At 45.1% G+C, this 24,818-nt stretch overlaps 1 protein-coding gene across 10 annotated transcripts in view; it reads left to right on the top strand.

The window, feature by feature from the left end:
• Positions 1–24,818, top strand: part of Kiaa1217 (KIAA1217 ortholog) — a 456,742-nt gene that overhangs the window by 157,498 nt on the left and 274,426 nt on the right. For 9 of the 10 annotated variants that reach the window (XM_055593721.1, XM_055593732.1, XM_055593719.1 and 6 more), the window contains exon 1: positions 16,125–16,390. The exons of the other annotated variant lie outside the window; for it this stretch is intronic. In XM_055593721.1, coding sequence (XP_055449696.1) covers positions 16,321–16,390 — 70 coding nt within the window. In that variant the 5' untranslated portion in view covers positions 16,125–16,320. Of the gene's footprint in view, positions 1–16,124; positions 16,391–24,818 lie in introns of those variants that run through there. 10 annotated transcript variants of the gene reach the window in all.

Genomic DNA, 24,818 nt, shown 5'->3' with positions numbered 1-24,818 from the left:
AGAGGTTTGGTCCATTATCATCATGGCAGGAAGCACTTGTGGCATGCAAGCAGTCATGGTACTGGGAGGTGACTCCAGATCCTCAGGCAGCAGGAAGAGAAAGACATGAGGCTTAGCTTGAGCATTTGAAACCTCAAAGTCTATCCCCGAGTGACACACATTCCCCAACAGGCCATACCTACTTCAACAAGGCCACATACCCATCTGTCACTCCCTAAGTGTTCAAATATGTGTCTATGGAGGTCATTCTTATTCAAACCACCCTTTCTTCTATTCCTGATGGGAATCAGCATTTTCACACCCCCATCCGTACTTCTCTGGAGTGCCAAGATGGCTGTGACACAGCCATATCACACGGCCCTCGAAACATTAATGAACAGACAAGAAAGAAACCCCAAGCCAGACTTCGAATAGTGAGTACAGTAACTAAGTGAATAATGGGTAAAGACAACATCCCAGGCACAGAAGATGGAGAAAGCCATAGTAGGAGAGTGACCTGGTCCACTTGCAGACCAAATGTCCTAATGCCAATTCAAAGTCATATATTCAGAACAGCAATAAAAATGTTTCAAACTGGGTATGCTGGCACTTACCTGTAATCCTGGCACTGAGGAGGAAGAGACAGGAGATCTCAAGTTCTGAGTCTATCCCAAGAAACGTAGAGTTCAACCCAGCCTGTGTCTCAAGAAACCAAGCCAGACTAACAAACAAAAGACAAAACTGTCCCCAAATTGGAATGGCTAAATATTAAATTCTATTTACTATTTTCCTGAAATGTGTTCTTAAATTGGCATCTTGTACTCTGGCAACCCTACTTGACAGATATGCACGCATCTCGTCAGAATGCCTGGCCACAGGTTGGAAACTCACAGGAGGCTGCTCAAAGTGAAATTCAGAATTTGGGAAATTCTTCTGAATATGCCCTGGTTTGCTCTAAGTTATAACTTTTTTAAAAAGTCACTATCCAAAATGGGCATTTCAGATTGCCCAAGGGAGAAATCTTACTCCCATTCTCTGACCAGCAAGTGTGAATAATTCATAAGAAAGATGAGGCCTTCCCCTCCTCACAAGCACAAGAGGAAGTTCATACCCAGAAAGGCAGTGCCTGTCTTCCAGAGAACGACTCCTGACTCTCCTGCCCTCTAGTGGTGGAATGCTATTACATCGATTTGAATGCCTGCTCCTTTGTAGGCCTTGTGGCCTTTGGCTCTCCGTTGCTATTACTGCAGTAAGTGAAGTAACTGAGGAAACAAAACGTGGAGGTCCAGGGCAATCCTAAGTCTGAAAGGCAGGCTAAGATGTGGAGGTAAGTAGTGAGGTGTAAATGCTGTGCTGAGCCCCTGCCGCCTTTGCGACCTTATGAGACTCCAGGACTGAGCTGGGAAAATCTGGCTGGGACCCAAAGGATTAAATCCGCCCACAGTTTGTTTTTGTTCATTTTATGCAACAAGTATTTCTTGAGTGCTTACGCCATGTCAGGCACTGTACAGAAAGCAGGGTACTGCACCTGCTCCGTTTCACTGTGGCTGTGAAGGTAGACTAGGGCTTGTACCAAAGGGAAACAGAACCCACGTCTAGGCATGGGAAATGTTAGAACAATAAGTGATCTCCAAAAGTAATGCTCTTCTAATTGTACTGATTTATAACTCGACTGCCTATGGTTTCAGCATCTTCTCGACAATAATCAAACAAAACTGCATACTTAGCAAAGTATGTTATGTGATATGCCTAGCGGCATCCCTGACTTATGCAAGGGAAGGCATAGGACATTGATTTTTTTCCCCTTTTTCTGGAACTTGAGATACTGAGTTGCTGATATTGAGGGAACCAACAAAAACACACCAGAACCGTGAAGTTGTTTGGGGAATGACTATTTAATTTATGGTGAGACTTACCACACTGGATGGCTCCACTCACATGGCAGACTGGGGAGATGGCTCATTAGGTGGAGTATCTACTTTTGAGTGTGAAGATCTAAGTTTTGATGTCCAGCACTCACGTAAAAAACTGAGTTGGTGCTATGCATGCCGATATTCCCAGTGCTGGGGGCAGGTCAGACTAGCCGATGAACCCACTGAAACAGTGAGAGACACTGTCTCAAATAAATAAGGTAGATGGCACCTAATGTGACCTTTAACCTCCATATTCTCACAATGCTGAGCTTAGCATGCTTACAGGCATTCACAAAGCTGGGGAGCAATGCTAACCTAACCTGAGGATGTTCAGTGAGTGAACCCACGTTCCCAGCTTCCAGAACCTGATGAACTCCTAGAGCTGGCTAACTTGACTTCTTAGTGGTTTTCCAATCTGTGCTGCACTCGTTTGATCCTTACTGCTTGCTTAGTCGATGATCCCACATCTTCACTTTCTGCGTCTCTCAAATCCATTCTCCATGCATGTTAACCTAAAGTGTAATTCACTGTAACCTAAACTGTAAACCACACTGCTGCTTTATTTTTATTCTGGTCCTAACTTCACACTGTTCACAGGAAAAGCAGGGGGTTTTTTTATGTTGGTTGATGGACCTGTGCACTCAATCTTCCTTCCCATCACATCCCTGTTGGGGCATTGCAAGTGCTCAGAATAGCTTTGTGGATTATTAAATAAATACCTGAATGCATAAATGTACTCCTTTGCCTCATTCTTCGTAAGTTTCCCCCTTAGTGTACCAAGGTAGCACTGAGGTGACTAAATCCCATTCTAAACATGTTACAAACTGATGTTGGCTACACTTTAACAAACTTGCTGCCAGGGAGCAATGTGTTTATCAGATCCCTGAGACTTCCTGCCCTTCCCTCCTCCGTCTCTCAGTTGTTCAGCTTTCTCTGGTTAATTCTCTTTGGGTGCTCAGGGTTGACTTAATTAGATTTTGACCTCAACATAGAAAAGGAATGCCTTAGTTACAAAGGCCCATTGTTCTGGCTTTGGAAAGATTACTAATGGGGTAAGGGTGGGGATCTCCAGTCCTTCTTGGCTGGTAGATGATTCTACTCCAGAACTATCTAAGTGTTCCTACTGTCCTAACCTGCCTCCCTTACATAATGAAGCTTGGCCTACCTCATCCAGATCTATTCTGGGTTTTTCTCTTACTCAGATTACCAAGGCCACTGCATTTTATTTTCAGAGAGCTTCAGGCGTTGAAGAGTGCCAATGTTGATTCCCAATGAAGTAGAGAAGGAAAAGCTACCCACACCATTGTGTAGAAGTGAATTAAGGAATGCTAAGGGATCTTGCTCTTCCATCCAGTCATGTCACTGTCACTTTGACCCAACAGCTTTAGTCACATGTTGGCATCTTTCCTAAAGATCTTGACCCATGTTTGGATGATCACATTCCTCTCTCATGGCCAAGACTGACAGAAGAGTTGGCATTATTCTATTCTTTAATTTCACATACTTCTATGGCAACAGGCCTCTGACTCGCAGTACCCTATGAGTTAGGTACTACTACTCTTGCCACTCTAGATGTGGGAAAGCTGGGGCATCTAATCCACATCGGTACTCGTGCAAGCAGTGGAACACAGGAGCTCGGGAGTTTTCAGTCTTTGCACATGCTTACTTTTGGAGAAGCATTAGCAGCTTGAGATGGCTGGAAACCCATTGTTCCTTATCATTCAGAGTAGGCTGTGCTTAGGATCTGTAGAACCTGAGATCCAGCTTAACTTCAAATATATACCTCAAAGAATAGAGATTAGCATACTAGAGAGGTGTCTTCACAAGTCATGGAATCAGCCTAATCGACCATCACCAGATGAGCCAATAAAGAAAATGTTACCACATTTTCATGGTAGTTTCATGGTAGAGTACTGTCAGCCCTGGAGAATACAACATGCATGGCACTTACAGAAATGGGTAAACCGTTAAGTAAAATAAACAGATTCAGAAAGACAAACATGCAGGGAGATGGCTGAATGGGTAAAGTGCTTGCCATGCAAACAAGGACCTGGGTTTGATCCCTGACCCCATGTGAAGTGCATAGAGATATATGTCTGTGATTTCAACACTGAGGAGGCAGAGAATAGAGGACTGATGGGGCTTGCTCCCCAGCCAACATAGGCACATCAGCAAACTCCAGGTTCAAGGAGACAACCTATCTGAAAAAATAAGGTGAGGCAGGATGGAGAAAAATACTCAGTGTAGACCTCTGCTCTTGCCCTACCTCCAAGCATGTAGACCTACACATGTACCCATACATGTGCACATACAAAGGTACAAAAGATATAAAAAGACAGATATAGTATGTTTTCTCTCATTTAAAGAATCTAGATTAAAAACAACAACAAACATCAAAGTAGAAGGGAGGGTATTTCAGGAAGTAGAGAGGGGCCAGATCCACCTGGGGGATGGGAAGAGTGGCTAATGGAAAGGGGATTGAGTAGGATTAAAATATAGTACACATATTATGAAACAGGATGGTCTATGGTCATATGCTCTGAACATGTCCAATCTCATCTGAAAATGTTAGGAAAAAAACATTATTTTGTGTAATTAATATACAATAATTAAATCAAAGGGACCCAGATTATAGATTTAGTCAACATAGGTGTCAAAGGTAGAACCCTTTGGCATAATGAAGCATGGGTAACCCTGTGTTCCTTCCAACACAGCTGAAGCAAGAGAGGAAGAGAGCCAGGCATGGTGGCAACACCTTTAATCCCAATACCAGGAGGTATAGGTCGGTGGATCTCTGTGAGTTCAAGGCCAGGCTGGTCTACAGAGTGAGTCTCAGGACGGCCAGGACTGTTACACAGAGAAACCCCACCTTAGAAAAACAAAAACAAACAAACAAAGTAAGAGAAGAAAGAGGCAAGGCCTCAGAATTTATCTAGCCTGGTTTATCTACACATGTGAGCCCACATTCAGAGAGGCTGACTACTAAAAACCTCAACAGGTTCAAAAGCAATCATGTTGCTAATCCTGCTTACATTGGAAACTGGCGTTTTCTGCCTCTCCTTTTATTTTTGTTTAGTTAGTTTTGTTGTTGTTTTGGTTTGTAATAGCTAGCTTCAGGTGTTGTCTTGACTCAGGTTCTGGTCGTCCATTATTGGGGAAAATCAGGGCAGGAACTTTGAGAAGAAACACTGCCTACTGGCTTGCTCCTGACAGCCCAGGACCGCCTGCCCAACAGTGGCACCACTCAGTCATTAACTAAGAAAATGCCCCATAGGCTTGCCTACAAGCCAAGTGTATGGACGCATTTTCTCAGTTAATATTCCTTCTTCCCAAATATGTCTAGGTTTGTGTCAAGTTGACAAAAGCCAACTAAGACTGTTGTCATATGAACCATCTGGGAAGAGAGGAATTGCCTCCATCAGACTGGCCTATCTGTGGGACATGTTCTTAACTAATAATTGATGTGCACCTTTATAACCCACTGTAGATGGTGCCTTCCCCAGGCAGCTGGCCGTGAACTGTTTAAAAAAATGATGAGCTGAGCATAGTGGTATATGCCTTTAATTCTCCCTGCACTCCAGATCAGGCAGGCTGATCTCTGTGAGTTCAAGGCCAGCCCAAACTACATGCTGAGTTCTAGGACAGCCTGGGTTACTTAGCAAGACCCTGACTCAGGGAGAAAAAAGAAATTAAAAAAAAAAAGGAAAAAAAAAAGGTAGATGAGAAAGCCAAGGAAGCAACAGTTCTCCTCCATGGTCTCCTGCCTAGAGTCTCTGCATTGGCTTCCCTTGATGATAGGCTGGTCAGTGTTTTATCACAGCAACAGACAAGCAAACTAGATTGGTCTGTTTGGGTTTTAATTTTTATTACATTTATTTAGTTAGTTAGTTGAAAAGATCCATGCTATCCTATGGCTCATTTACGGAACCCAGGGAATAAAATCTGGGTGCAGGTGGCCCCAGAGATTGACTCAAGCTGTCATGCTCCGAGGCAGGCACCTTTACCTGCCGAGCCATCTCACCTGCCACTTGGTTTTTTTGTTTTTGCTTTTGAGACAGGATCTCATGAAGCTCGGGCTAGTCTCAAACCCTCTATGGCTATGGAGTTCTGCTCTTTCTGCCTCCACCTCCTGGGATTAAAGGAATACACTGCTGGGCCCAGCTCTATTTCATTACCTTCTGAGATTTTTGGCTTACCAGGCCACACTGTTATAAACGAATTTTATCTTTTTGTTGAATAAACATAGATGCCAGGCTGCTAGCTGGTATAATTTCATTGTCATAGTGACTTCAGTTTGTGTTTAATGAATGAACTTTAGCTTGGGCAAATATTTACCCCAAGGTGTACAGGTGGCTAGGTATTTGCTCTTTCATATAAGTACATGGAAAGGAGGAGAAGGGCAGGTAAGGGATGCTGTTCATGACTTTCCGCTTATGCACAACATGAGACATGGCACCCCAATTTCTCTGTTGCTTTTTTTCTCTTTCAACACAGTCTCCTGTGCTAGCAAATCACTTTTGTAAATGGCAAAGCAACTGCATAGCATTTGCAAGGCCCTTGGTTTTCCCTCCAGCTCCCTCAAACCAGGCAAGCAAGCCGAGTAAGCTGCAAAGTACGGCAGTGTTTGATTCGTTTGCCATACTATACTAGTTATAACCTAAATGCTCAAAATTTGGCCTCATTTCATTTATCTGTCTTCTGGTCATTTTTGCCACATCCCACCATTAACTGAAATTTCTTGCTGTTCTAAGGAGCTGCCACCAACCCTCATCCAACACCCTCCATGTTCTTTCAAACAATGATCCATGAGCTATGTGTTCACCCCAGAGAAGGTACCCACACCAAATCAAAGACAGAATTCCACTCAAGTGTAGCTTTCTGAATAAATGTGTTTCTTGGGGTTACATACAAGAGCACAGGTGACTCAAAGGCAACTGCTTCACCAAAAAAGCTCACCCCAGCCCAGGTGACAAGTCATCAGAGTTGCATCTGGTCCTTCCTGGCCAATTCACATGAGGGTATATTGGAGAGCAATCTCCCCAGCAGTTGGTACTGACTTTACAACATTGGGGAGGAGCCTAGTGGGTCTTATAGCATTCTGAGTTTTTGAGCCTTTAAAGTTTCATTAGCCTCTTGAGTTGTATGAACCTCCCTTAAGTAAACAATGTTTCAGTGTATGCCGCCGGTTGTGGTAAGAGTTGGAATAAGAGGTAGCTAAAACTGTCTGTCTATCTCACAGTGCCATAAGAGAGGGTCGTATAGGAGGAAGTATCACACAGAGTGAGAAAGTCCCAAAGCCACAGCTTCTCTTACCAGGGGCAGCACCTTGGCACCCACCACTGGCCAATTAGTGTTCAATGTCTTCGAACAACGAAACTGCCTTGGTTTGAATGGTTTGTCCCCATCAAAACTCATGTTGAGGATTGGCTCCCCACCATCACGCTGTTGAGGGGTGGTAGGAATCTCCAGAGGCCTTTGGATAGACAGAAGGATGGATTCTCCTGGAGTAGGGACTGACTCTCTCGCACGCGTCCTCAGCCTCTCTTGCCCACACATCTGCTGTCCCATCTGCTCCTTCGCCCTGCATGGAGAAGCACATGGCCTTCACCACGAGCCCAACAGACATCATGCCTATTCTATTAGCCTTCCGGAACTCTGAGAAAAAGTGAATCTCTCTATTTAGAAAGTCACAGCCTTGGCTATTCTATTACAGAAACAGAAAGCAGACTAAGATAGAAGGTGTGTGTGAATGACTGGGATAAACCGGTCAACCAACTTTGGCTAAAACCAGCATATTCCAGACTGTGATGTCTTAACCAATTTTAAGAACTGAATGAACCAAATATCTTACTTTTTTTCCCCTTTTGTGATGAAGTCTAAATGTCAGACCTCATCCACACTAATCTTATGTTCTACCAGCGTGCTATACCCCATTTTGCTTTATGAGCTTACAATTTTATCCCACTATTTTCAGATACCCGTGCTCAGTATCCCAGGCTGAGTTGTAACTTACTATAACAGCTTAGGCTGTCCTTGAACTTATGGCAACCTTCTTGCATTAACTTTCTAAGCCTGGGATTACAGGTATGTGCAATCACACCCAACTATTTTTTTAACTTACTTGTTTACCACTTCTGAGTAAAAATGTATGTTATCTGATACCCATAATTTAGCAGTAGTAAAACAAAACCGTAAATGTTTTTAGTGAGTTTCTAAAAAGTCAGTAATGATATAAATGCAAGCAATTTGATGCAGGAGACAGGAGCCTGCAGTTTCAGGAGTAATAACCTAAGCAAGGTAATTTCCACTGTTTCCTACTTCAATTTCACTCCTGAGTTTAGTCTGCATATATCACTTACCTATAGGAATTGGAAACCTCTTTTTTTTTTTTTTTGGAAACTTCTTTAAGTCAACTATGTGACTATTAAAAAACTAAACTCAAAAGTATAATTTTAAGCTACTTAACAGAAATCTTTGGAGAGACAGGACAAAGAATATTGTGTGGTGTATGTGTGGTGTGTTTGTGTGTGTGTATGTTTAAGATGAGGGAGTCTAAGTTTATTGTTTTATTTTATAAGCAAGCAATGAAGCCTGCCCTTGAATTTCTCATTTTACACAGATGTGACCTGTTTAGGTAATATGGGGTAGATGTGCCCACAGCGAGGGCATTATCTGTGTGCAGTCATAAGGAAGACGGGAACATGGCTTCCTGAGCCTCGGCCAGATGCACTGTTCATGGCTTCCAGGGTACCGCAGTACCTGCTGACAGTTCTGAATTCCACGAGGTAACCCCTTGTCCTGACTGCGGGCTCCATCCCAGCCTCCTGCACCTGCTGCTCCCCAGGCAGTGCTGTGCTGAACTCTCCATCCCCAGACCCACTTCTGCATTGGCTGCTGCCTTGCCTCTGTGCCTCTGGGGAGCCTGGGTTGGGAGAGAGACATCAATTCTATCTGTTTTGTAGGGACTTTTCCTATTTTATACCCAAATTTTCACATCCTGGAAACACCCAAAGTTCCAGAATTGGGACCATTGGCTCCTCTGTCTACCTTCTGTTCCAGGACATTTCATGTTCAGCTTCTGTAAGAGAAGAACAGGCTCCCAGGGCTCAGGCAGAGTCAGTTAGCTTTGGAGCTAACTGAACCAGGAGAGGCTGAAGAAGTGGATGCCTTTGAACACCATAAGCTGGGTGCTCCAGTATGCCCTGTATCTCTGTTCACATGTGCCTGCCAGTAGAATGGTGTGGGCATTGAAGGGGCAGAGAACACTTTTGCCTTTTCTTTCTTATTTGTTTATTTGTGTGCATGGTGGGTTCATAAGAGGAGACTGTTTTTTTTTGGGGGGGGGGTTGTTTGTTTTTTGCCTTCTACCATGGGTAGAAACTCTGAAGAGAGAGGTCCAGGCTTGGCAACAAGTGCCTTTACCCGCTGAGCTATCTTGCCCACCTGACTTTGCTTTTTCTCATTTCAGCCTTTCCACTTGTCAGATTTAATCTTGCTAAGAAGGCTCCTGACAGTGTTATACACACTGAGGCTCACCCTGTAACTAAATGTTTTATTCTAATTCTGGCACAAGTAGAACTTGGCAAAATTTGCAAAAGAGGATGTTTAAAAGCTAGACAGCAATAGTAGGAAAAAGAAGAATTTTAAGTTCTAGCAGCATGTGGGCACGTGAAATTCACCTTGCCTTAAGGCCTGCGAAGGATTGGCATGTGGGGCACTCTTTAGTCTGTCCACTGTGCCAGAAATGAGTCCTTTCTAACAGAGAATGTTTCTCTCCTAGGCAGCAGAGAATAATGACCCCATGTTAGTAAAGTACACTGGGATGCAGAAAAAAAATTACTGTTAGTACACACTTCTGAGGTACATGACTGCTTCCAAAAGTTCTAAGGAACATGAGGATTCAGGGCTTGAGACCTCTGGGTCCTTGGATGATTCAAGGTGCTCAAATACCCAAACCCCATTATCACTACAGCCCAGCTCCAGGTCTGTCCTGTGACAAAACTTTTCCTGGGGAGATGCCACACACCTGTCTACTCAACCCAGATAGGGAGCCCATAACAGACCGAGGTATGGATGCCACCAAAGTTTAACGTGTTAAATCATGAGTTTCATTGGGTTTATTTGCAGGAATGTGGGTGAAGGGTTACTTACAGGAGCAGAAATAACTCAAAAACAGCTGCATCACCAAGGCCAACCCCAGCATGAATGACAATTCACAAAGCTGGAAATCTGGAGTATACTGTGCACCCTGAAGGCAGCGTCCTTCCTAAGTGATTTAGTTTGTCTCAACCTCTTGGAGGCAGCACTACTTCCAGGCAGCTGGTCTGGTCTCCGAGACTACCTTGAAGCTTGGCTTGTCTGAAGGGCTTCTTTGCAGCTTGACTCTGCTCTTCTTATAGGGATCGTTGGCTTTCATTGCTTGCTCTATCCAGGAGGGGGTCTAGTGAATCTGGCCAGTTTCAGGGACTTCCTGAATTTCTTATGAGTTATTTATCTTTCTTCTTAAGGAGCTTCCCAGAGAATGAAATGTTTCAGTTTGAGAGAAAACTGTTGACAGCCAGGTGTGGGTTATCCCTGACCGTCTTGATGAGAACGTGACTTCTACAGACATCCAGGGAATGAAAAGGAAAAACCAGTTCCTTTGCACGACATCTTTCATGCTCTTTAGTCCAAGCCTCCCTTGAGGTTGGAGAATGTTTGGCAGAGCAGAGCTGTGCCTCTCTGGCAGGATTCCAGGTAGCGGAGACCCTATCTGGGTCCCATTTCAGCCCCTCAGGAACAAACCCTAGACCTTACTCACTGAAGGACTGGAAGGATTGATCTATTATGGGAAACATGGTATGTGTTGCAGTTTCTCTCAGCCTAGAAGTGATCCACCCAAAGCCACTTGTGTCCCCTGCCCTGAAGGGAATGGAAGAAAAGGAGCTGGAATTCCTGATGTGGGAGCAGAGGAGTGCAAAGGTTGAGGAGGGAGGTGTGACCTCTCCCGGTGCTTCACTGGGCCTCTAGGAATCCCTTTTCTGATTTCTCTGATTATATCCAGTCCTTGCTCTGCCACCCCAACCTTATCCGGCAACCTTTCTTCTCAGCAGTTTGTTGCTTTGATTGCCCAGAAGCTGTGTACCATAGACTACCTAAGGGCTGACCACAGCTCTGCTCCTCCTTCTTCTCCTGAAGGCTGGCTCAGTTTCTTCCAGCACCGGATAAGCAAGCCCTCCTGCCCTTACTAATTCTGACTCTATTTTCCAAGTCAGTGTAGCACTTGGCGTAACTGGTGGAAAAGAGGACAGAAGCAGCCCGGCCTGGGGCTGAGCATGCCTGCAGACAGGAGAGTGGGAACCAAACCCATGAACTTACGAAGTGGTGACTCAGTTCTTGTCAGGCTCAGTTCTGGCAGTCTGCAGTGAGGACATTTATGGAAGTCTGGGGCCAAAAAAAATGAATCTGGAAAAACCACTTCCACCAGATACTCATTGCAAGGCTGATAGCATCTTTGATTACCTAGGCCTGTGAAAGTTCAGACAGTCTGGTGAATTCTGCCCTGAAAGTCCTGGAACTCTGGAACTCGGCTTACACAGCTTGGCTCGCTGTGGGATAAAAGCCATAAGCTTTTTCACTTAAAAGTTGCCACCTGGGATCCAGACTTGGTTTGTGGGGTCAGGCAGCGGAACTGAGACCAGATGGCAGCCCTGCACAGTTGGCCCTCCCAATCCAGAGGAGATGAAAGAAGCCCAATAAAAAACGGGACATCAACCGGGCCTTAGAGAGGACAAGTACTTCATGGGTAGCGGATCCAAGTGTAGTTTTGTTATGTAGCTGTATGAGGACTGTATGTGGAACAACATAAGGACATGACCAATCATCTGACCAGGAAGGTCACCTGTTGGGAGACTCTTGCACTCCTCACTTCTTAAGTGGCAGGATTCTGGGCTTTCCAGGCCTTCCAGTATAGAGGTCATGCTGGAGGTATGTGGTTGCTGCTTGAAATATAGCTCTGAGGAGGGTCCCACACTTGCTTTCATTAGTGCTTAGACTTCATACACAGAGTGTTTGCTGAGCAGCTCAAATAGCCATTTTATGAGCCTTTCACATTTAGAAACCTGAAGAAGTACATGGGTCATATCTCGGATCACACGCAGGTGGCCATCTGTGTGGTTTGCTGGTGACAGTGGTGGTTTCTAATAGCCCAGCGTTAACTGTTAATATTGCCTCCTTTCCTTTTCCCAGGTGCTCTGGCATAAGGTCACAGGAGCCACCTGACAGTGTGCTGTCAAAGCAAGGTGTAAGAAGAGCCCCCACACCCAGCCCATTTCAACAGTTCTCCCAGTTGTTAACTGTCCATTCCTTCTGACTTACAGATGACACATGCTGTCAGGACTGGGAGGCTAGATGGTTATCTAACAATGAACCTACTCTCAACTATTTTTGTTGATTGGTTTTTCACTTTGTTTTGACTGAGTTATCAATGTTTTTAAAGGGTCCATTTAAGGACTTAAGTAAGCATTAATTATTTCTTTTGTGTCCAGATGTTAAATTACTTTAAACTATCTCGCTTTTAGCAAGAGTTAAGGGAAAAAAACTTAAACATATTATCAAGGTAATTCCACTTAGGCTTGGCTCTAGCCATGATTTCTCTCTTGAAAAAAATTACATAAAAGAAATTGATGTGATTTCCCACTGCTCTGTAATTAAAGAGGCCTGGGGCAAATCAGCCACAATTGTTGTGGTTAATTCCTGTCTTAGAAGATCTCATACAAACATTGGTTTTAAAACCAACAGCCTGGTTCCGTAACGGGTCAGTTGTGATTGAAAAATCAACTTTGTCTTCCTGGCTCTTCTTTCTTGTTTTGAATGACACTCTTTTGTGTGTGCACAAGCTTATTTTAAGTCTGAACCCTACATATGAGAAAGGCTTGCACCTTCTCTGGGTTACAGAAATGGAGTTGAAAGTTTAACACCCAGGATCAGTTTTTGTGGCTCTCCAGATAACTGGAAGAAAATTAAATTTAAGTCTTTGCTTTCCCAGCAAATTTTGAAGTACAGTAATAGGCAGATTGGATGGTGATAGCAAATTTTAAAGCCAAAAATTACATTTTAAAAAACACAGTATACTTCTAGTTCAGAGTTGCTTCTCGAACAAAGGATATTTCTCTAGTACCAGGGATGGCAATAGTGGTATTTTTCATGAAGATTTGAGTGTCAGGTTTATATAGGTTGTAGAATAAATACAGCTACTTTTTTTTTCCTGAGAAATTTTACAGTCAGTAGAAAGTTCTTAGTAGTATTAGTGTGCCTAGGGGAGAAATGTGTGAATAGCAGGCATAATGGCATATATAGGGTCTTTGAAAAATATCTTTAGTTCCTGTTCTTAAAGAGAAGCAACAGAAGTCCAGTGACTCACAGAAACTCTGCCTGTAATCTTGGAAGAATCTGGCCATCATTTCACTACATGTGTAGACCAGAGTCCTTGATGATGTGGGCTCGTCCACTTGTTTATTTTTTGCATTCTATGGACTATCTGGAATATCTACAGAGGTAATGGAAGGCTGCTCTTCCCGTGAGAGAGAAGCCAAACAGCTGGGGCATATGGGTAGTGGAGGCATTCCTTAGGCTGGTTAGAGTCCAGGTAGTGTGGAAGAGCTTCATCTGTTTGGCCCATCTAGAGATCCATAAAGGCCTGAAGACTTCTGTGATGCTTTGCACACAGCACCAGGCAGGGGTATCATTCCTATCCTCAAAGGGATCTTTTCTACCTAGATGGTACTGAAGAGAAGGTTCCTGTTGACTGGCTGCGGTGGCCTTCTGTTATTTCCTTTATCACAAAGGCTTGTTCCTGGACTGTGTCAAGTGACAGACAGGAACTGCTAAGAGGGGGCTGTTCCCACAGGATAACAGGTTGGGTGGTGTCAAAGCCCTTAGCCTCATAATTCAATGCTCACTGCTCCTCCCCTTGGCACTTATAACCTGAAAAAATATAGCAGCCACAGAAGACTTAATTAAGGGGGCTGGAGAGATGTTTTAGGAGTTAAGAGGACTTGCTACACAATTATGAGGCCTGGAGTTTGTATTTCAGTCCACACATGCCACGGTGGGCCTCCTGTGCTTCAAGAAAGGCAGAGACAGGGGTCTGCTGGCTGGCAGCCTAGCCAAAAACCTCGGTTAGGGAGAAACCTGACTCAGTGGGTACAAGGTGGAAAGGAATAGACATTGAATGCCTCTTCTGACCTCCAGATACGCACAGATTCTTTCATATCCAAACACATAAATACACACAGAAAGACAACCAGAGCAATCCAACTGGAGGTCTGAACACAGAGGCTCTTCCTTATGAAATTTTGTTGGTGGTTCTGCCATTCAAACCCTGGGCCTTGAACATGCTAGGTGGATGTTCTACCATTGAGCTATACCCTCCGACTTCTAGTGCTTTTGAAAACAGGGTTTCGTTCATTTGTTCAAGGACTTGAACTCACTCTGTAGCTTAGGCAAGCCTTGAATTTGCCATCTTCCTGCCTCAGTAGGGATTACAGGCCTGTACCGCCAAGCAGGTCCTCCTTCTCTTTGTACGTACATAAATGGCCAGGATTATGGGACTAGCTGTACTTAATGATTTCCATGGGTAAGTAAGATCGCAGGGTGTTGCTGTTGCGAGGTCATGGAAACTTCTAGATATTTGCTGTGTAAACCCACTCCTTGGAGCTGGAGAGGTGGCTCAGCAGTTAAGAGTGCTTGTTGCTCTTTCAGGAGACCTAGATTCCCTCACCTTAACATCAGTTAAGGAGGACCAACACCCTCTTCTTGCCTTTCTGGGCACCGCACCAATGTGGTGCACATACATAGTGCACACAAAACACCCATACACATAAAATAAAATAAATCTTTAAATATAAAATAAAGTCACTGCCAGGGTACTCCTTGAGCTTTCTACAGGATTCCACATCACCTTGGGTTTCTAGACAAACCCTGTTGGGAGCCCAGGGCTCTTTTTCCCCCAGCTTGGGTGTCTCTCATACCTTAACTCAGGGCATACTCTTTTGTCTTTTACAGACTTCCGCATTTTTATGTTCAAAGTGGCCAAAATATGTCCCCTCTGCTGCCAAGACACACAGGTGACTCAAGGTCATAATCCAGCCCAGAAGCCAGCTATTGTTCTGTGCAAATTCCTGGTCTAAATCAATGTCCAGTCCTGCTTGAATGGGGCTGTAAATTGGGTCAAAGTATGGCAGGCAAGATGACCATTGTCCTCTCCCCTAAGACGATGTGGGGCGGTGGATTGAAACGCCACACTTCCTCTGTTAGCTGTTGGGTCCCCATCTCTAAAAGAGCAGGGGCAAATGTTGCTTGGATTATTCTCCCATCCTTTTCATGCGGACACTGTGCCTCCTAGTTTCACTTTCTGGGAATTTTGCCAGCTTTCCAAGGACTGGTAGTGAACAAAATAAATATTTGTAGGTAGTTGAAAAGGAGAACAAGCGGGTGGGATGTAATTCTGCCCATCCGAAGAAAAGCATTTTAATTGCCTTTCAGGTGTTCCTAGGTAATTAACTTGAGAGACTCGGAAGGGTGATTTACTGGGTGACTTCAGGTTTGTGATCAAGAGAAGTGTCTGTGTGTTTGGTTTTGTGGGTGTGGGTTCTGTGTCTGTCTTGAGGGGAGGAGTCGAAGAAAGTGAAGACTAGTAACACAACAAAATGAAACAAAGGGTTTAAAATCCAGGGGTTAAAGTCCAGATAAGAAAGTGATTGAAGTTGACTAGAGGAAATTACAATACTTCTTTATAGATGCTAATTAGTCTCTGAAAGAGTCGGTGTGTAAAGTGTTTATTTCTCAACATTTAGCATATACTTCTCTTCAAAAAAAAAAAAAAACAAAAACAGAAACAAAACAAAACAAAACAAAAAAACAACCCCAAAAACAACTTTTGAAGAGATTTCTCAGAACTTCGAGGGATTCGGGAGTTTACTGCTTATTACTCAGCCGAGCTGGGGGCCCTGTTTGGCTCCTGAGATTAAAAGAGGGCCGGGCCTGGCTAGCACCAGCAGCTCCTGTCCCTACTCCTGTGTGAAGTGTTTGCCTTGTCCCTGAGCTGCGAGTCCCGGGGAAACCCGGCAGGCTGCGTCCTGGTCACCAGAGCCGTCACCTGTTGGGCGGCAGAGGCGGGGACAGCCGCCGCCTCCAAGGCACAGCCCCCAGTCCCGGCGGCAGCAGGCGGTGGCGGACGCTCGGGGGCCGGGGCCGAGGGAGGCCGGGCGCTGGAATGCAGTCTTCCCGGGCGAGGGAGACTTCGCACCGCACTGCAGACTAGCTGGGGTGGGGTTTCGCCGGTCCCCTCCGCCCCACCCCCGGGCCCCCTTCCAAGCGCTCTCTGCGAGCTTTCGGAACTGCGCTCTGAAGTTTCCAGAGCGAGGAGCCTGGGCGGCCGGCAGGGACAATGGAAGAAAGCGAAGGCCAGAAATGTGAGCCGAACCTGCCTCCCTCCGCAGACAGCAGACAGATGCCCCGTAAGTAACCGTCCTCAAAGATGGAGTTACACGCACGCTGCTTAAAACTGGAGACCGGCTCCTGACGCCAGGAAAAGTATTTCTTGGGGAGGGAGGTGTTGGGGGGGTGCATTTTCAAACTGAGCCCAGAGCTGTGGTTTCTTGGCTCCACTTTATCTCTTGTAAGATATCTTTCTAAAACGGTGAGGAGGTGGTGGTGCATGGTGTCAAGAGTGGTGGAACAGTGAGCCAGCAGTTTGTGCGGGATCTCGAAGCAATGACAAATGAATCGCCCAGCTGTGATTTGATAATTTCCCGTGCTTCGGGAGGCTCTGAAAGGCAATTCTGCGCCTACCTTTAGTGGTTCCATTCATTGGTTAGGAGTTTGCACGGGGGCAGCTTTTTGCGGGATACAAAGTTTTGCAGGTTTTAGAGTTAAACTGGAGTTTAAGGATGTTTTTGTTTTGCAGATCCGAACGGCAGGGGAGTACTTGAGCATCTGGATGATAGATAGAACTCTGGGGCTTTCTGTTTAAATGTAAAAGTTGGGAGTTCTTAAAACAGTTTTCCTGTATTTTCTCCCGGCAGTTTCTTTTCTACATTGTGTTTATAATAGACTTGTCTTTTCCGTTGGGAATTTCCAGAACCTTATATAGTTCCAAATAAATCTTGCCGGGAGGGTGGGTGGCTGCGGACCGTGAGGCCAGCGCCCTTGAGCCCCCCTCTCACCGTGTAGGCTGGGGCGCCTACCACACAATTTTGAACCGCCCCCGCCCTACTCGTCAGGTTCACGCAAGGGCCAGTTAGCAACACAAAGATGTGCAGGGCTGTGCACGGCAGCGCGTGGGAGTGGTGGGGATTATGCACAAGGGAAAAGGTGTGTGATTTTTTTTTTTTTTCTAAATGAAAAAAGGAAGTAGCACATGACTCATCCACACTGCAAATGCAAAACCAAGCCAGACAGAAGAAAATACAATTAGGAGAGAGAAATCCCCCAGCGAAATGAAAAGCAAGCCTGCCTCCTAAATGTTCAATGAACCCCTGGGCCTGGAGGCGGCAGTGTCCTTGTCTGAGAGCAGTTTGAGGGTCCCGGGGTTGGTGCCGTCCTGCCTGAGAAAGGCCCCCAACTCACTCTCTTTTGATAGGACGGATCTTACTGCAGGAATTCAACCCCTGGGCCTGTCCTGAAAGGAACGACCAGGATTCTAGAGGGGGGAATTAGACTGGCAGTAGTTTAAGAACCAACTCTGAAACAACCAGAGTAATTCATTAGTGTCTCCGAGGTTAGCGTTGTCAGGTGCTCGCTTCACTCACTCATCCACTCCATGGATACTGAACTTGTGGTATACAGCTGTTCCAGCCGGTAAGGACCAGCGATGCAACACAGACTGAAAAGTACTCCCCTTCATTGGGTTGACGTCCTGAGCACCAGACTGGGGTGGGATGGGATAGAGGCAAACAGTGAACAAATAAGCAAAATAAGGAACGTGTTAGATGCGTGGGATGCTGGATTTAGTAAATAAAAACAGAGCGCCAAAGTTAACTTTGAGTTTCAGATAAACAATGAGTAATTTTTAAAACACAAGTATTTCTTAAATATTGCGTGGGATAGACTTATACTAAAAACACATGTTTTATGTTCTTACGCTTCAGATTTTACTGGAAATCCTGTGTTTTAATCTGTTGATTCTATTAGCTAAAAATAAGGCTAGGGGGGAAAATAAGGCAGGAACCAGGGGGTGACGGTGAAACCATAAGGGTTGTCAGAGAACAACAGTTCAGTGAGGTGACACTGGAACAGTGGTGAGAATAAACTGAGTGTGTAGAGAGGGAAGAGCAGGAACGCGGGAGGAAGATGCAGGGGAAACAGGCCAGATTATGGAGGGCTTGTGGAACTGGGAGTAGGGCTTTAGCTTTCACTTCCCAGGAGGCGAGGCACGGCTAGCGAGTTGGACTTGCCTTTTACTTAATTAAATTCATCTTAATTAATTAATTTGGAACCCTGGGAGTGAACATAAAGGCTTGAGCAGGTTAGGCAGGAGCTCTGCTGGGGATTTTAGAAGGCAGTTGGTGGGCTGGGATGTCCTGTGGGGCTTAACACAGTGGACTGGGGGAAAGTGCAGAGGGCTTTGAAGGGAGGTTCTGAAGTAAACCAGGCAAGAAAACCCATACTGCTCTAGGCTAGATGGCGATAAGCAGATTGAGATAAGGAAGCAGATTCCTGATTTATACTGAATGCAAAGCCAAAGGAATTTGCTAAGATAGAATGGAGTGTTGAATAGAAAAGAGAGGTCAGAGACAGCTGAAAATATTTGATCCAGGTGCCAGGTGGCTGGAAGGATGAGTTGCATTCACCTAAGGGGGAAAGCATTTCAAGAAATAGATGGGGGAGGGGGAGGGGATGAGGTGGGGAGGCACAATCTCCTTAGGATATGTGAGGACTGAGAAATCAGTCATCCATTCAGATATTGGTCGGTGGGTTAGCAGGAGGACTGGAGACTGAGCCCTCTCTCATGACAGCCTCTGTGCAGGAGGCCAAGTCTGAGAGTTGCACCCAGGAACCCAAGAACTTATAGGTTAAGGACATTGGAAGATGTAGATGGAAAGATAATAAAAGGAGGGTGAGAGTCCCAGCTAGAATTTCAAGATTTGATTCCGGCTGACTCTCATGTGCTTCGATGGAACAAGAATGGATGTTTCTTAGCATGAGCTTAAGGAGAACCATCTCTGAAGTGCCACGTGTGTGGATGTGCTGCTGAGCTCTGCTTTATAGCTGCCTATGTGATCATTTCACCCAGTTACAACGTGGTGTTCCTGGGCCAAGACCACGTCTCGCTCTGTGCACTCCCACCATCTCATGGAGTGCTAGCCACATGGAGAGACACATCACCCTTTTCAACAGTTAGGCAGATGGCTGGTGATACTACCCCAGGGACTTTGCTTTGTCAGTCAGCTGTGCAGAAGGAAACCTTGGGTGATCATGTAACTTGTTCAAATACAGACACCTTTGAGACTAAAAGAGAACTCTATAAATAATTTCACTGGGCAACAGTTGAAACTTAGCGTGTTTGAGAAAGGTGGCATATGGTCATCTCAAGAATACTGGAAAGTGGCAGTAAGTACCATGTCTTGAAGGCATCCTAAACTTTTTCGGCCCCTACCATCTTTCTACTGGGAAGATTCATATGACTGGGTATATGTAGTTATAAACGAGGTATATAAATCAAACATTTACTGGTGCTAAATCATAAATAAGTTATGTATTTAATTTTTTAGATTTTATTTACTTATTATGTATACAAAGTTCTGCCTGCATGTACACCTGCACTCCAGAAGAGGCCACCAGACATCATTATAGATGGCTGTGAACCACCATGTGGTTGCTGGGAATTGAACTCAAGAGCAGGCAGTGCTCTTAACCTCTGAGCCACCTCTCCAGCCCCAAGAAGTATAACCCCTTGGGACTGAGGAAAGAGCTCAGTGGTTAAAAGCATGTACTGCTCTTCCGGAGGACTCAAGTGCAGCTCACAGCACTCACAACTGCCTTAACTGTTATTCCAGGACATCCAATATCCTTCTCTGCACCTTGGGCAATAGCACTTACATGCACAGATACACGTGCCTATTCATAGTTAAAATTAAAGATAAAGTCTTTTAATAAATGCCGGGTAGCTGCTAACAGTTCTTCAGCATATATGTATTTATGTATATGTATACACACACACACACACACATACACACACATATATATATATTATTATTTTTTTCTTATTTTAAGGCAGGGTCTTACTGTTTAGTCCAAAGGAATTTGCTAAGAGAATGGAGTGTTGAATAGAAAAGAGAGGTCAGAGACAGCTGAAAATATTTGATCCAGGTGCCAGGTGGCTGGAAGGATGAGTTGCATTCACCTAAGGGGGAAAGCATTTCAAGAAATAGATTGGGGAGGGGGGTGAGAACTCCCCTAGGAGTTCTCACTAGGTTGGAACTCCCTATAGGGACCAAGCTGGCCTTGAACTCACAGAGGTCTGCTTGCCTCTGCCTCCTCAGTGTTAGAATTGGGATTAAATGTTTCTGCTACCAGGGCTGGCAAAGTGCGTGCGTGTGTGTGTGTGTGTGTGTGTGTGTGTGTGTGTGTGTGTGAGAGAGAGAGAGAGAGAGAGAGAGAGAGAGATTTGATCATTTATTGAAGATGGGAACAAATTTGCATACTGAGATGGATGTACTTCTTAATTTTTACATAAGGATTTAAGTCTTGGCTGAATATTTGATTGGGAAGACACAGAGCTTCTTTAATACTTTTCAGTGTTGCTAGTTTGATTTTATAATCGTGCTGAGAACATTGCTCACATAAACACATAGTACAAATGTCAAAAATATGTTTAAACCCATTTCAGGAAATTCCATCTTCATTCCAAGCCAATATTTGTTGAATGATTTTTTAAAAATGTATCTCAAGCCAGCATCTCAAACAGCAATCTTTAAAAACCAAACATTCTAAGCTATTATGTTTTGAAGATACATTAATTTGATACTTACACACTGAAGGGTGACAGTAGGAAGCTGTTTAAAGTCCTTGTTTTCCATAATTAAACCATTCCTTTTCTATAAGAGCATAAAGCTTTGCATGCATAGTGAAAGCACTACATTCAAAACATACACTAATAGAATCTGAGCCACTGTGTTCTCAGGAAGCATTTGCTGCCAAGCTGTGGCATGGTTAGATGCCATGCAAAGCATGCAAGCCTGCTTTTACCTGTGTTGTTATTAATTATTTTTTATTTTATGTGTGCATGTGTGTGACTGAGTCTATGCAACACTTGTACCGCTATTTGTATGCCTGACCTGTGAGATCAAAAAAGGGTGTGGGATCCCCTGAAGGCAGAGTTACGAGCATTGTGAGCAGCTGTGTGGGTGCTGCAGATCAAACCCAGAGCCTTTGTGAGAGAAACAAATGCTCTTAACCTCTGAACTATCTCTTCAGCCCTGACTGTGTGTGTGTGTATGTGTGTGTGTGTGAGAGAGAGAGAGAGAGAGAGAGAGAGGAGATTTTTGAATTTTTTTTTTTTGTTGTTGTTGTTGCAGGGTTGAAAACTCTTCACTGCTGCTAAATTTTTCAGTTTCTAGATATAGTATGTAACCCCATGGGTGCACGGGGTAAAAATGTGCCTTTGGCAAAGTTGGCATTCAGTAATCGTTGGTGGAATTTGTTTGAGACAGGGTCTCACGCAGCCCAGGCTGGCTTTGAACTCATGTAACTGAGGCTGGACTTGAACTCCTGATCTTCCTGCCAAGTGCTGGGATATGGGTGTGCATCATCATGCCTGGCTGTTGGGGAAGTTTGAATCTGTGTCTTACTCCCTTAGGAGGCCATGGGCTCCTAGTATCTTGGCATGTTGCCCACAGCATGAACTCCTGTTGTGGCTTTTAAAAGTGTCTTGAACGTTCTGTTCAGGCAGCCATCTGTCTGCTTGCCTCCTCTGGCCCATGGCTGGCAGCCTGCCATGTAACACTAGCCTAGGTAATGAAAGGTACTCAGTCTGTGCTTTGAAATAACCTGGTCAGTTTCTAGCCCCATACCTTCTTTTGTTCTTCAAATCTGACAGTCCAAGTGTATATTAGGTGTTTGCTGACTGACTCCCTAATCATCATGTGGATACCTCTCTGCAGGGGGAGAGGCAGTCTGTGTGGCTCGCCACTCCTCACCCTCCTATCTCTTTTGGTGTTTGGAGCAGGAATTTGATCAATATTTGTGCGAATGACTCAGTCAATGAACTTGAATCAACACAACACAGAATGCTTTTCTGGATGAGGAGGGAGGCTAACCCTATTTGTACAAAGTCTGCACCAGGAATTGTTTTTATCCTTGACGTGAGAGTGTATCTGCCTACCACAGGCCTGCCACCGAGGCCAGAGGAGGGCAAGAATCACCTGGAACTGGCGTTATGGACAGTTGTGAGCCACCATGTTGGTGCTGGGAACTGAACCCAGAGCCTCAGGAAGAGCTACTTGGCTACTGATCCATTTCCACAGCCCCACCACCATTTATTATTATTGTTGTTGTTGCTTTGAGTATGTGTGGTATGTGAGTGTACCTGTCCATGTGTGGAAGTCAGAGGACAACTTTGTAGAGTTGGGAAACCTTACACTTTTTGTTTTATTTTGGTTTGGTTTTGGTTTTAAGAGACAGGGTTTCTCTTTGTAGCCTTGGCTGTCCTCAACTCACTTTGTAGAACAGGTTGGCCTTGAACTCACAGGATCGGCCTCTGCATCCCTGAGTGCTGGGATTCCAGGCGTGCGGTACCATACCAGACTTCTTCCACTTATATATAGGTTCTGGGAATTGAACTCAGCTTGCCAGGCTTGCCACCGTTGACCCTCTGAGCCATCTTGCAAGCCCACTGACTTCAGATTTTCTTTTTTAATGTTAGCATTTAATTAACCTCCCTGGGTGGCTTCAAGCCACCAGGACACCTCCAACACTCCTAATCCTCTCTTCAGCTCTTGTGCGGAAGAATTTGGCCTTCAGGATGACAGGCTGCTTGGGGAGCTTGCTCTTCCCCCGAACTTCATAGCAGCAGGATCGCACAATGTCCATGATGGGAGCAGCCCCAGGCTTGGTTTTTGCAGCATTGGCCCGCGTGTGCTCACTGGCCAGTGTCCACTGGTTGTCCAGGTTGGCCGTTGGGCAGAAGCTCTGGTTCCTCTTTAAGTGGTGATGCCCCATACCAGAGCTGGTTGATATTTGCCAAAGCTGGTCCTGTGGTGATGCATGCCTTCAGCGTTCTTGGTGCTTCCTGATGCAGCTGTGGCTGCGGTTCACGTGGCCCCGGAGTTTCTGAGTCTTACTCAGTCTGGATGGCCTGGTGGCGACAGAAAAGAGAGATGACTTGAGTTTCTAAGGTCCTTAAAAGTAATGCAGTAGCCGCATTTCAGCTATAATTCCTAAGCCAGTTTGTATGTGGTGATGGTCTTTGTAATACTCACAAGAGAGCTGGAAAACTGAGGGACACTGAACGGAGTGTCCAGCTGAATGTGCACGCTGTTCTTGGTGGCTTTGTGTGGTCAGGGTCAGTTTCCTGCCATAAGCAGTAGACTGATGCTCCTGAACCGCTGGATCTCTTGGGTGGCCTTTCTGTCCAACCAGCACACAACCCCTTTCTTAGGAGGCTTCTCCTGGAAACTGTGCAAGATGATTTCGGAGGCCCAGGGGCCAAGGCTGATGGTGTTCCTGTTACTTCTGCCCACATTATGCTGACTGGAATTAGCGTACGGTCCCAGTTTGATGGAGGGACAGGAAGGGTAGTCCATGTGAGCAGCCAGGGGATGTCCATTTCAGCACAGAATGAAGTCATTGTCACGGTTCACCCAAAGGCATTGTAACCCGGCAGCCACACCCTAAGGACAAGGGCTGTTTGGCAGCTTTGGGAAGCTCCATCATGCCTAATGTGGTGGCACACTGGCTGTAATTAGGAGACAAATGAACAAGTTTGAGTCTAGTCTGGGCTACATAGATACTGTCTTAAAAATAATGCTTTAGCTAACTGCTGTAAAGTGAGGAGAGCCAAATGGGAGGCAGAGGCAGGTAAACTCTGAGCCCAGATCTCAGAGTTACAGGACAGACAAGAGAAAGCCTAGGGGGTAGGGGGTGAGGAGGAGCTGTGAAAGTGGGGTAGTTGGTACAGTGCTTGATTCACTTCTGGAGCCCCAGAACTCATGTAAAAAGGTAAATGTAGTGGCCCTTACCGGTAATCTCAGCACTGGGATGGGGAGAGACAAGGGTCCTCAGGGTTGCTGACCCACCCGTCTACAGAATTGATGGGCTCTCTCTCACTCTTACACACACACTCACACACACACACACACTCACACACACACACAGGAGTATGAGGACTGCCATATATACACATATATATCCAATAATTACATATTATTGGCTATTCAAGACAAGATTTTGTGCTCTATTACACAGTAGTCTGAGCTGTCCTAGAATTTAGGCCAGCTTTGAACTCAGCCTTCAAAGTGTTGGAATTATTGGTGTGATCCACTGGACTCCCTGTTGTCTGTGGAAAAAATTCTTAGAAAAGTACAGCGCATGTTTAGCATGTATGTATAAGAATCTGCGTTTAAATTTCAGCACACACACAAAAAATTAAAAGCAAATAAGAGAAAACAAAACAAAAGAAATATCCTGGAAGATACTACTGCTGACTGCCAGCAGGTTGTGGAGTGCCCAAAGGATGCAAAGCCCCAAATCCCTCACTTTGCCACCTGACTCAGTTGGGCAGCCTGAACATGGCAAAGACACTAGGCCCCACAGTTCAGCAGTGGCTGTTCTGCACAGCTTGCTGTATGAACAGCCCCTTTGGGATGCTTGCCTTTCTATAACCCTCTGCCTTTTTGCAAATGCCCTCCCTGGCCAGACGCCTTTCTACTTCTTACATCCAGGATG

This window comes from Psammomys obesus, unplaced genomic scaffold, assembly GCF_907164565.1.
Source record: "Psammomys obesus unplaced genomic scaffold, mPsaObe1.curated_primary_1811, whole genome shotgun sequence".
Lineage (NCBI taxonomy): Eukaryota > Metazoa > Chordata > Mammalia > Rodentia > Muridae > Psammomys > Psammomys obesus.
This window is presented reverse-complemented; position numbering and strand designations above follow the sequence as displayed.